Source organism: Phocoena sinus, chromosome 3 (assembly GCF_008692025.1).
Source record: "Phocoena sinus isolate mPhoSin1 chromosome 3, mPhoSin1.pri, whole genome shotgun sequence".
NCBI classification, from domain to species: Eukaryota; Metazoa; Chordata; class Mammalia; order Artiodactyla; family Phocoenidae; genus Phocoena; species Phocoena sinus.
The window spans coordinates 7,359,155-7,371,765 of NC_045765.1; the positions used below are offsets into that span (position 1 = coordinate 7,359,155).

Sequence of the window (12,611 nt, forward strand, 5' to 3'; positions counted from 1 at the left end):
GGAGGTGACATTTGATTTGAGACCTGAAGGTGAGGGAAGGAGCCATGTGGGATCTCTGGGGGAAAGCATACCAGGTGAAGACGCTGCAGATGTAAAGGCCCTAAGGTAGGAGCACGCCTAGTAAGTCCAGGAAGAGTGAGGGAGAGAGGGAGAGAGGGGGCAGGAGGTGAGGGCAGGTAGGGGACGGGGAGGGGTAATGTTGATCAGGCCTGTGGGCTGCTGTGAGCGCTTGACTTTTACTTTTTAAAAAGAATGGAGCTATGATCTGATTTAGGAGTTAACGGGCGCCCTCTGGCGGCTATGATGGTAACTGGCTGTCGTGGGGGAGGGAAGCCCAGAGCCCTGGGAACCAAAGTGGGGGCAACTACGAGGGCCCAGATGAGTGGCAATCGGGATGAGAAATGGATATGTGTTGCTCACGGTTATCCCAGCACTTCAGGGGACAGCCCTGGCACCCCCCAGCCGCCAGCCAAGAAACACATAACAGCAGCTAGATTCATTTTTAATGCCATCCTAAAACTCAGAATGGGCCAGCGGGGTCTCTGGGCTCAGCAGCTGTGGAGGAGGGCCTCCCCACACCTCCTAAGGCAGGTCACTGCAAGAAGGCACTCATGAGGGGGACTTCAAGCCCCTTTTCTATTTCTTCATATAAAATGGGAGGGGGGAGGGGCGGGAGCCTGGAGACAGGGAGACCATCCCTCCCAGCCTATGGGTAAAGGAAAAGGCTGGGAGCCAGCCAGCCCTTAAGAAACTGCTAATTCAGGGACTGCCGTCCCACACACACACGCATCCCATCTTCCCTCTCTCTCTCTAGAGTTCGCAGTCGGGGCCTGGGGAGAGGACGGCCTATGTTCAAGCCCCCACTTCTTCTCCCTTCTAGCTGGTACGAAGTTGATAATCTGCAGGGAAACAATGAGCAGGGACCATCTCAGAACTGGGGAAAGGAGTCAAAGAGACAGGCCCCCCACCCAAGTCCAGCCCCTTCCCCAGCGCTCATGATCAACCCTACAGGTATGAAACAAGGCTAAGGACTGGCTCAAACATGGGGGCTGTAACCACAGCAACAAGCCTGCTTCCAGGCAGTAGATGAGGGTGCTATGTGTTCAGCCCCTCATCCAAACCCCACCACCACTAACCTGGAACTGGCAACTGTCGCCACTTTAAAGATAAGCAAACTGAGGCCCAGGGTGGCACACTGACAAAGACAGGGTAGACTTGGGGCCAGGCCTGTTGAGTTTTGGAGCCCTCTGAGACAGGATGTATTAAAGCCCTAAGACCATCCCCTTTCATCTCCTTGTCTCCGTCATCCCAGGGAGCTGGGCTGCCTTACCGCCACTCTGGGTGATATAGCGGACCCAGGGCAGGGCCTGGTAACCACTCTTCTCGATGATCTTCATGTATCGGACCTGAAAAGGGATGATAGGAGGTGGCCCAGGCTAGGGGGAGAGAGCTGGCTGGGGCCAGGGGAAAATATATAACACAACTTCGGGGAATAAGAAATCACAGGCTTGGGGACTTCCCTGGTGGCACAGTGGTTAAGACTCTGAGCTCCCAATGCAGGGGACCCAGGGTTCGATCCCTGGTCAGGGAACTTGATCCCACATGCATGCTGCAACTAAGAGTTCGCATGCCACAACTAAGGAGCCCGCCTGCTGCAACTAAGACCCAGTGCAACCAAATAAATAAATAAATATTTTTTTAAAAAAAAAAAAGCACAGGCTGGGAGAAATGAAGTAACATGGCTCAGGGCAAAGATATGGCAAGGACAGTGTCGGGGGTTGGTTAGGGGAGAGGTCGTCCAGGACAGTGGGAAAGATGGCTCAGTATAAGGGAATAGACACAACACAGTTTAGGCACAGGGCAAAGTAAGAGGGGGAGGGGGAGGGGACCCAGGCTGAGAGCAGAAAAGGCAACACTGTTCCAGGAAAAGACAAGGATGATTGCAAAGGAGAGATATGCCAGGCCAGGGAACGGAGGTGATCCAAGCTAAGAGATAGGAGAGCAGGGAACCCACTGAGGTCAAGGAGAGGAGCCACTCTGCCCACTTCTCTCACCTGGATCCCGGAGACGGTGAAATAGGGGATCTCAAACTTGACTCCGATGGGGGGCCGGCCCTCTACCTCCTCCTTCTCCACGCTGGGGAGGCCAAAGTGGGCGCGCATCAGGTACTCCTTGCCCCCCTGAGGGCACATGGAGGTATCAGACACATTGAGGGGCCCCTCTATACCCCAGACAATCCTCATGGCAGCCCCTAGGTGTAGGCTCTGCTCTCAGCCTGTTTTACAGACCAGAAAGTAAAGGCTCCTGGCCAAGACTCACAGCCAAAGCTTCTGACTGCAAAGCCTGGTCAGGGACCTTCTAATGATCACCTCCCATTTTCCAGGCCCTGATGAACAGCCCCACCAATATCCCAGGGACAGACCAATCCTCCCTCCAGCAGCCCAAGGATGTGGGTAACATGATATTGCCTATTTTACAGATGGGCAAACTGAGGCTCCATGAGAGGAAGTGGGATTCCCAAGGCTGTCTGGGATTGGGAGAATTTAACTATTATGCTGGTCTGGTTTCCAGCTTTAGCATCCCTGAAGGATAGCCGTGTGCACACGTAGGTGGCTCTCTGATTTATTCTCTGCCTTGCCCTCAAGAAGCAGGGGTAGGTCCCCCAGATCCCCCGCCCATCCCCGGTGCTCACCGGGAAAGACTTGATACTCCAGATAACGATGTTCTTCTCTGGCATGTACTTGGCACTGCCCACGCTGGTCTTGAAGCGTGGGGAGTCGGCATCACTGGGTACCGGCACAGATATCTCCACGCTGTTGGCCACCGACTGCTTCTTAAACTGCCCCTTAGCCTGTCAGTGGAGAGAACATGGGGCATGAGGAATTCACTCAGGCAAATATTCACCAAGGCCTTTTCATGTGCCAGCTCATCAAAAGCCCTGAAATGGGGACCATAATCCAGCCTATTTTCCAGATGAGGAAACAGGCACAGAGAAGTTAAAGCATTTGCCTGGAGACACACAGCCAACAATTGGCAGAGCCGGGGTCCACACCCAGGAGAGACTCCAGAGGTCCTGATTTTGTTTTTTGTTTTGTTTTTTGGCTGTATGCAGAGCATGCAAGATCTTAGTTCCCCGACCAGGGATGGAACCCACGCCCCCTGCAGTGGAAGCGCAAAGTCTTAACCACTGGACTGCCAGGGAGGTCCCCCAGAGGCCCTGCTTTTGGTGCCTTCCGTTTGGAAAGTGTCATACACCTTTGTCTGGTTCAAAAGATCCCTCATTTGAGCAGCCCCTAAGGCAGGCTCTGCTCTCAGCCCACCTTACAGACAAGAAAGTAAAGGCTCCTGGCCAAGACTCACAGCCGAAGATTCTGACTGCAAAGCCTGAAGGGTCCTTAGCCCGTCACAGAGTTTTCATTTGAAAGCTGAAATTTACTGACCCCCTACCATGTGCTGGGCCCTGTGCCAAGCAGTTAGCCCTCTCACTAATTCTCTAAAGTAGGAGCCATTCCTAAGGTCCATGAGGATACCGAGGCCCAGAGAGAAAGAGCATTTTGCCCGAGTCACGTAGTTGATAACCGGCACAGCAGGGATTTGACCCAAGCCTGTGTTCTCAATCCTCACGTGTTCTCCTTACAGATAAGTTACAACATTATAGCCAGATCTTTTTTTAAGATCTGGCTTTTAACACAAGGACTCTAAGTGTCCATGTGCAGTAGCTAGCATTATGATGACTGCTCTTATTTATGAATTTGGTGGTGGGGGGGAATATATGAGAGGTGGGATTGGGGGCAGAGGACCTGGAGGTAAAACAAGGCAGGGGGTGTTCTTTCTGGAAGGCACCAGCTTTAAGGCCCTTTCCACTTTCCCTGCCTGTAGAGACGGGGACACTGGGGATGTCAACACCCCCGCCCCGTGACCGTCCACTCCACAACCCAGCTCCCCGAAGACTCTAAGACTGGGGAACAAAGTTAAATCTGAGAACACAGACTCTTGAGCCAGGCAGACCCAAGTTCAACGTGCCCCTCCCTTCCTAGATGAATGACATCTTAATTCTTCTGGGCCTCAGTTTTCCCACCTGTAAATGGGGCTAACTATACGCTCTGGAGAAGTTCTTGCTTGGGGCACCGGGAGACAAGCACAGGGGTATTCATGGTAAGGTGAACCAGAGTAGCCAGGAACTGAAAACAACCCATGCAAGAGATGGGACAGAAGATTCTCACGGTGGAATATTCTACAGCCACAGAAATGGATGCACTAAGCTCTGGCTGCTGGGATTCCTCTGAAAAATCCACGTTACCTGAACAAAGCAAATTATACAGAAAGTCATACAGCTCCAGTCCATGGATATAAAGGTCAGAAACCAGAAGAATGAAATGTTTGTGGTTATAAATGCAGGTGGCAAAACTATAAAGGAAAGCAAAGAAATTATTTACAGGAAATTCAAAATTGTGGCTACCTGCAGGCAAAAGAGGAGCAGTAATTGGGGAAGGGGCAGGTGGGGGTTCAGAAGAGCTGGTGGAGCCAGACACGTTCAGATAAGCTGTGTGGCTTATTATTAATCTTTAAACCATATAAATACACTATATGGTTTATATACGTGTATGAAAGTAAATAAGTAAAACAGATCATGTGTCAGATGGTGGTAAGTAATAAGGGAAAAACTACAGCAAAGAAGGGAGGTGGGAAAATCAGGGAGGGCTTCTCTGAGGAGGTGACATTTAAGCAAAGAACTGAAGGAGGTGAAGGAGCAAGCTATGTGTATATATGGGTGGCTGGGGGCAGAATGATCCAGGGGACAGCGGGGACCATGCCTGGCGTGTTTGAGAACCAGCCAGAAGACTCATGTGGCTGGAAGGAAGTGAGGGGCAGGGAGGGAGGTAGGAGATGAGGTTACACTGATGGGGGGGGTGGGTATGAAGGGGCGGATCCAGCATTGTGAGCAATTATTCCCCAGGGCCCACCTTGACCATGATCTCCACGCGGCTGTGGGAGAATTTCTCAATGACAGATTCAATCCAGATCAGCGGCTTGACCTACAGACAGAGGAAGAGGGAGTTCTCCGAGGCTCTGGGGTCAACTCTTACCCCTTGCCAGGGGCTTGACCCTGCCTTACCTGGGTGCTGAGGCGGTAGGACATGAGCTCGAAGTCACCGTCGGGCGGAATGAAGGAGATGGTACGATCGTTGTCGAAGCGAGACAGCCGCACACACTGGTGGAATTTCACATCCTCCAGTTCCACGGACTTGTTCTTACTCCCTGAAACTCGGAGCCGAGTTAGCAGCGTGATCCTGAAGCCTGGGGCGACCCTGGAGCCCGGGGCATGGTCCCTATCCTTGTCTTCCCTTTCTACCGCTACGATCACCCCCATTTAACAGATGAGGAAACTGAGGCCCGGAGTGGATGAGTAACTTGCCCAGGGTCACCCAGCTGGCCAGGAGCGGAGCTAGGATCTGAACTCCGGGAATCAGGCTCTTGCTGCCAGGTTGTTAAATATGATGCTGTTCTGTCCCCTACTCCCGCTAGAATGTCAGACCCATGAGGGCAGGGATTTTTTTCTTCACTGCGGTCTCCTTGAGCCTGGCACTCAGTAATGAAGCAATTGTTTGCTCAAGGAACCAGCAGATGCAGTACTGGACGCAACCAGAAGAGGGCGAGCGAGTGCTATTTCAGAACTGACTGCAAGTCTCTCGGTACCATCCACCCCTGATGGGACGAAGTCTCAGACTCCCCACTTGCGCCCCCTTCCAGAAACTTACGGCCAGTGAGCTCGAAGAGCACGCGGTCATTGAGGCCCAGCCTCAGCTCCGGCATTCCTGAGAGAAACACCTTGAGCTTGATGGTGCCCACGATCTCACTCAGCAGGACACTGCCGTTGGCGTTGACCTGAGGATGGACACACGGGGGGGAGGGGGGGGCGGGCGGGGGGGGCGGGTCAACAGGCATAGGGCCCACTCTCCTGCCCTAAGGCCATGGCAGGGGTGGGACAGAGGTATGGGGGCTCACCAGCAGGTTGACGGACTCTATGACATCGATGAAGACTTCGTTCTTCTTGTATTTGATGCCCTCCGAGCGCCAGGACACAGCATTGGTGACAGTGGGTGGCACTCGTGACTTGCCCGTCTCCAGCTTGTTGCCCTGCTGCGTGATGTATCTGGCAGGGCAGGGAGATGAGCAGGTAGGCCCAGGGACACTTCCCCAGCCCTCCCCAACTTTCTTCTACCCATGGCCCACCCTGTGGTTGACCCAGGGCCCACTCACTCCTGCAGGATTTTGCTGTCCGTGGTCTGTGGGAAGCCGAAGTCCATGAGCTCATCCAGCAGCTCGTAGACGATGACAAAGTTGTCTCGAATGCTTTCCTCCTCCAGCTCCTTGAAGTATTCAGAGAATACCTGCGGGTGCAGGGAGACCGACATCCACAGAGGTGTGGCTGGTGTAGCTGTGGGCTGAGTCCCCACTCACCCAGCCAGCCACCCAACAAGCAACTATTGAGTGCCTACTATATACCACTGTCAGTATATTAATGGTGAACAAAGCCAACAGGGTCTCTGCCCTCCTGGAATGGACCCACCTCAGAACAAGGTTTGTAAATGCATGAAATAAAATACACAAGATGGGAATTCCCTGGTGGTCCAGTGGTTAGGACTCTGCACTTTCACTGCCAAGGGCCCAGGTTTCATCCCTGGTTAGGGAACTAAGATCTCACAAGCCAAGATGCAACGCGCAGCAAGAAACAAAAAAAACAAAACGAAACACAAGATGGCAAAGGAAAACTGTTACACAGAAATACGTCTCAGTTTATGGACTCCCTGAATTCTATCCAGGGGCCCTTGGGACTTGGGGGGCCCCAAGATGGGAGTCCCTGGGATTAATAGGTATCACCACAGCAGAGAACCTGTCAGTCACCCAGCATTGGAAACCTCATCCTTCATCCTGCTCCAGCCTCTCTGGCCTTTTTTCTGTTCCCATCTCAGGGCCTTTGCACATGCTATGCCCACTGCTTAGGACACTCTCCTCACAGCAGCCTCCTTGTGACAGGCCTCAGCTCCTCAGTGAAGCCACCCCTATCCCTTGACCCCTGTGAGTATCAGGGTGAGACTCGCACCCCAGTGACTGGTTATCACAATGTCCCTTTGAATCTCCTTCTTGCCCTTTATTTTTTTATATACATATTTATTTATTTATTTTTGGGGGTCTTTGTTGCTGCACATGGGCTTTCTCCAGTTGCGGCGAGTAGAAGCGGGGGCTATTCTTTGTTGTGGTGCATGGGCTTCTCTTTGTAGTGGCTTCTCTTGTTGCGGAGCATGGGCCCTAGAACGTGAGGGCTTCAGCAGTTGTGGCGCACAGCCTTAGTTGCTCTGTGGCATGTGGGATATTCCCGGACCAGGGCTCGAACCTGTGTCCCCTGCATTGGCAGGCAGATTCTTAACCACTGCGCCACCAGTGAAGTCCCTCCTTCTTGCCCTTTAACTCCTCAGCATAGGCAGGGACAGTGCCTGTCTTATGCACAGCTGTGTCCCCACCTCTGCCTGGCAGAGGAGACAAATCAATACAGATCTCTTGTTTGTCGAAGTATAGTATATTTACTAGGAATTTTTTTTGGCTGCACCGTGCGGTATGCAGGATCTTAGGTCCCTGACCAGGGATCGAACCCGTGTGCCCTGCAGTGGAAGCATGGAGTCTTAACCGCTGGATGGCCAGGGAAGTCCAGGACTCTGTGCTTTCACTGCCGAGGGTGTGGGTTCGATCCCTGGTCGGGAACTAAGATCCCATAAGCCACACGGCGGCCAAAGGAAAAAAAAAAGTATTTACTGAGCACTTTCTCAGTCATTGAGAATGGCATATAGTAAGGGCTCAATAAATTACCATATGATAGTATGATACAACATTAGTGGTAAAGCTAACAATAATACCAACCCTTTACTGAGCACTTACTGTATACTGAGCACTGTTTTAGGCACTTTAGAGGTACAAATTTGATTAATTTGTACAACAACCCTGCGGCAGGACTAAACCCAGTTGAGAGGCACAGAGAGAAAGAAGTGACTTGTTCAAGGTCACACAGCCAGGAAGTGGGGGAGCTGGGTCTGGAACCCAGTTCCCTCTGGTTCAGTTTTGAGCACCGGAGACCTCCTTGGTTCCTACCCTATAGGGAGAGATGATCCCACAGCAGCTAATGAGAACACAGAGCGATGGGGCTTTGATGGTGACACCCCCAGGGAAATCTTCCTAGGAGAGATGGATTCCGAAGGAGCTGGGCAAGACAGGTAGACAGACAGACTAGCCGGCCAATGGAAGGCCAGGACCTACCTCCACTGTCTTGTAGAGGAACGAGTACACGAGGGAGGCGTTGGCGTTCTTCAGTGTGGTGGCCACCACTGCGGGCAGCGAGGTTAAGGAAAATGTGCCGTTTTGAAGGGTTCCAATGGAGCACAGACCCTGAACCCTCACCCTCCAGCCTGAGCCACTGCTGTATTGTGCACCTCTTGTCCCAGCCCACCACCTCTGGGCCTGAGCTGCCCACCACTCCGGGCCCCCAGGGATCCTCCCGTGGCCCCGGATACAGTAGAGGTTGCTGTATTTGATCCACAGGAAGTGGACCCGGCCGTGGCTCATCAGTGGGGCCAGGGCGCCCTCCTCCTCCCTCTGCATGAGCAGAGGCATGAAGTGCTCAATCTCACTCATGGCCACATCGCCCTTGTAGTTGCGGCTGATCAAGGGCTAAGGGTGGGAAGAGAAGGTCTGGTCACTGCTGGGATCCAGGGACTGTCCGCCCGGGGGCATCAGAGTGCCGAGCTCTGACCCTACTTGCTGGCTGAGGGGGCACGGGCAAGGCTCTGCCTCTCTGCATCTCAGTTTCCTCCTCTGCAAAATGGGCACGTGATAATGACAGCTAGAGCGTCTAGAGCCCTCACTGGCGTCTACTAAAGCCTGGTTGTTCGCTAATTTATTCTGTTGTCACCACAACCCTATGAGGTAGGTGGTATCTCCATTTTACAGATGGGGAAACTGAGGTATGAACCACGCCCGTAGTCAGTGAGGAAGCTGGGAATTGAACGAAGATGCCCCAGCTCCAGAATTCCTGCTCTCAAGCCAGGCTCCATAGGCACCAAATCGGTGAGGTAGGGACGATGAAAGGAAAGAAAGAGAGAAAAAAGGAAAAGAAACAATTATATCCATATATCTCTCATACATCTCTCATAGTTCATATAGCTCTGCCTGGCAAGCAGCAATAATAATACCTACTTGGTGAGGTTGTTTAGTCCAGCGTTTAGAACAGAGAGGGCACCCGCAGGTCCTCACACACCTTAGCTCCCACTACGATTATTATCAGAAATATTATTTTCACCGCCACTGTTATTATTGCTACCGAATGACAAGACGAATGGGAGGGGGCACCAGAAAGGGACAAGACAGCCCCAAAGGGGGATTAGGCTCTCCGGCCCCTGCTGTCTTTCCCAAATATTAGTACTGTGGATGATGATGGCGACAGAAATAATAATTTCAATTGGCTGAACGCCTAATGTTTGCAGCAGGGCGACTGCGCTAGGTGGTATACACGCACAAGGTTGTATTCGTTCTTCTTGGGTGGGGACTTCTGTTATTCCCATTTGTACGGACAGGGAGACTGAGGCTCAGAGAGGAGAAGCCCCTTGCCTCAGACACGCGGCTAGTGAACAGTGGAGGTGGGATTCGACGCGGGACTCCCAGGGATTGGGGGAGGGGTGTCTCCACGCCCCCAGAGCTTTCCGGGGCCTCGCTGCCTGCAAGGAGGGGCCGCCTCGGGGTCCGGGAGGGTGCAGCCTCACCTGTCCGTTCCCCACTCCCTGCGCCCAGACTCACCTTGCCCTTGACATCGAGGATGAAGACAGCTGAGGCGGACATGGTGGCGGCCGGCAGACCTGGCTGGTGGGGAGGGAGGGCCGGGAGGCGACGGTGGCGCCGCTTCCTTCTTCCTGCGGAAGCGCCCGCGCGCAGGTGAGCACCCAGGTGAGCGCGTCTTAAAGGGGAGGCCACCAGGTGAGCGGCGCAGTCTGCCGACGAGAAGACGCTGCGGGGGCGGGGAGGGGCGGAGCTTCGGATGGGACAGCTGCCCCGCCTCACTTTGCCTTTGCGCCCTGGAGGGCTGATGGGTGGGGACCCCAGACCAACCAACTATGCATCCAACCAACCATCCACCCATCCATTCATCCATCTATTCATCTATCCATCCAACCAATCAACCATTCATCCATCCACCCAGCCACTCATCTTTTTTTTTAATTAATTGATTAATTAATTTTTAATTTAATTTTATTGTTTTGGCTGTGTTGAGTCTTCGTTCGTTGCTGTGCGCAAGCTTTCTCTAGTTGCGGCGAGCAGGGGCTACTCTTCAGTGCGGTGCACGGGCTTCTCGTTGCGGTGGCTTCTCTTGTTGCGGAGCATGGGCTCTAGGCGCGTGGGCTTCAGTAGTTGTGGCACATGGGCTTAGTTGCTTCGCGGCATGTGGGATCTTCCTGGACTAGGGCTCTGAACCCATGTCCCCTGCATTGGCAGGCAGATTCTTAACCACTGCACCACCAGGGAAGGCCAGGACCTTGTTGTTTATCCATACTATATATAATAGTTTGCTTCTGCTAATCCCAAACTCCCAATCCATCCCTCTCCCACCCCCCTTCCCCTTGCAACCACAAGTCTGTTCTATGTGTCTGTGAGTCTGTTTCTGTTTTGTAGATAAATTCATTTGTGTCATATTTTAGATTCCACATGTGATAGATTCATCCATGTTGCTGCAAATGGCATTATTTCATTCTTTTTTTATAGCTGAGTGGTATTCCATTGCATATATGTACCACATCTTTATCCCCTAATGTTAACTCTTTTTTGTTGTTTTTTTTGGCTGCGCCACACGGCTTGTGGGATCTTAGTTCCCTGACCAGGGATCGAATCCGGGCCCTCAGCAGTGACAGCGTGGAGTCCTAACCACTGGACCACCAGGGAATTCCCTCCCCTGATGTTACTCTTACTCATTCCCAACGTATTTATAAGGTCCTACTATGTGACATTAGGATGTTGATAGAATGTTGAAAAGATAAATGGTCATCATTAGTATGACTATAATTATCATATTATTCACTCAACCAACACTTATTGAGCACTTACTGTGTGCTAGACTGGATATATGGAAGCCGTTTTCATTACGGTGATGATGGTTCATTCAGTGAGTGAATATTTATTGAGTGCTCCTGGGACATTATGGATGGTGACGCAGACAAAGCCACTCCACTGCTCTCCTCCTAGGGAGGGCGAGAGGTATGCAACTTGAAAACCAAAAAAAATAAGGTGACCCTTGAGAATTCCCTGGCGGTCCAGTGGTTAGGACTCCACGTTTTCACTGCTGAGGGCCCAGGTTCCATCCTTGGTCAGGGAACTAGGATCCCACAAGCTGTGAGGCGTGTGTGTGTGTGTGTGTGTGTGTGTGTGTGTGTGTGTGTGTGTTGGAGAATAAATGGGGGGCTGTGAGGCAGGGAGATCAGAGAAGGAGCTGACATTTGAGAAAGTCCTGAGTGTAAATGGTGATGTGATGAGATCCCATTACTGCCAGGGACTATTTGCCGATCCCTTAACTGTGCTGAGGTTCATGGGCTTCCCATCCCTGAATTTCCACCATGATCTTCAGAGCAGGGGCAACCCAAGGGAAAGTCCCACTGCAGAGCCTGGCACAAAGCTGGTAATAGTATTGTTTCTGTTGTTGTTCGTGTGTGTGCTGGTTGAGTGCATGGGCTCTGGACCCTACGGCTTGGGCTCAAGTCCTGGGTATGCAAGCAGCCAGCTGGATGGCCTTGGGCACCTGGCTTCCCCTCCCTGGATCTCGGTTTGCACATCTATGAGATACAGTTAAAACTGCACTTTACTATAACCAACAAGGACCTACTGTATAACACAGAGAATATATTCAATATTATGTAGTAACCTATAAGGGAAAAGAATCTGAAGAATAATGTGTGTGTGTGTGTATATATATATATATATATATATATATATATAAAATAACTGAATCACTGTGCTGTACATCTTAAACTAATATGATATTGTAAATCAACTATACTTCAATTAAAACACACACACAAATAAAATAAAAAAAAAATAGGGGGGCTTCCCTGGTGGCGCAGTGGTTGAGAGTCTGCCTGCCGATGCAGGGGACACGAGTTCATGTCCCGGTCTGGGAGGATCCCACATGCCGCGGAGCGGCTGGGCCCGTGAGCCCTGGCCGCTGAGCCTGCGCGTCCGGGTGTGCTCCGCAATGGGAGAGGCTCGCGTACCGCAAAAAAAAAAAAAAAAAAAAAAATAGGGAGGGATCAATCAGGAACTTGGGATTACATACTCACACTACTATATATAATAAGGTAGATAACCAACAAGGACCTACTGTATAGCACAGGGAACTCTACTCAATATTCTGTGATAACCTATATGAGAAATGAATCTGAAAAAGAATGAATGTATGCTTATGTATAACTGAATCACTTTGCTGTACACCTGAAACTAACACAAGATTGTAAATCAACTATACTCCAACAAAATTTTTTTAAAAACCTTGCAAAATGAAAAAAAAAGAGAGAAAAAAAGGA

General features: G+C 51.5%; 1 protein-coding gene across 2 annotated transcripts; it reads right to left on the reverse strand.

Annotated features, from left to right (window-relative positions):
• Positions 1–489: 489 nt before the first annotated feature.
• On the reverse strand, positions 490–9,960 carry AP1M2 (adaptor related protein complex 1 subunit mu 2). 2 transcript variants are annotated; one of them, XM_032627132.1, is made up of 12 exons: positions 9,844–9,960; positions 8,565–8,721; positions 8,311–8,378; positions 6,262–6,392; positions 6,007–6,154; positions 5,760–5,886; positions 5,117–5,259; positions 4,965–5,036; positions 2,693–2,851; positions 2,055–2,180; positions 1,331–1,406; positions 490–899 (listed from the first exon to the last, which is right to left on the reverse strand). In XM_032627132.1, the coding sequence occupies exons 1-12, from the start codon at positions 9,883–9,885 to the stop codon at positions 877–879; spliced, it is 1,272 nt and encodes a 423-aa protein (XP_032483023.1). In that variant the 5' UTR covers positions 9,886–9,960; the 3' UTR covers positions 490–876. The 2 variants fall into 2 exon arrangements, with proteins under 2 accessions (XP_032483023.1, XP_032483022.1); XM_032627131.1 differs by having other exon boundaries at positions 5,117–5,265.
• Between the last annotated feature and the right edge of the window lie 2,651 nt (positions 9,961–12,611).

Coding starts and splice junctions, on each gene's coding strand:
- AP1M2 (XM_032627131.1), bottom strand. CDS start 9,885: ATGTCCGCCTCAGCTGTCTTCATCCTCGATGTCAAGGGCAAG. Junction 6,155..6,261: donor GACAGCAAAATCCTGCAGGA/GTGAGTGGGCCC, acceptor CTGCCCTGCCAG/ATACATCACGCAGCAGGGCA. Junction 5,037..5,116: donor CCTACCGCCTCAGCACCCAG/GTAAGGCAGGGT, acceptor CTCTGTCTGTAG/GTCAAGCCGCTGATCTGGAT.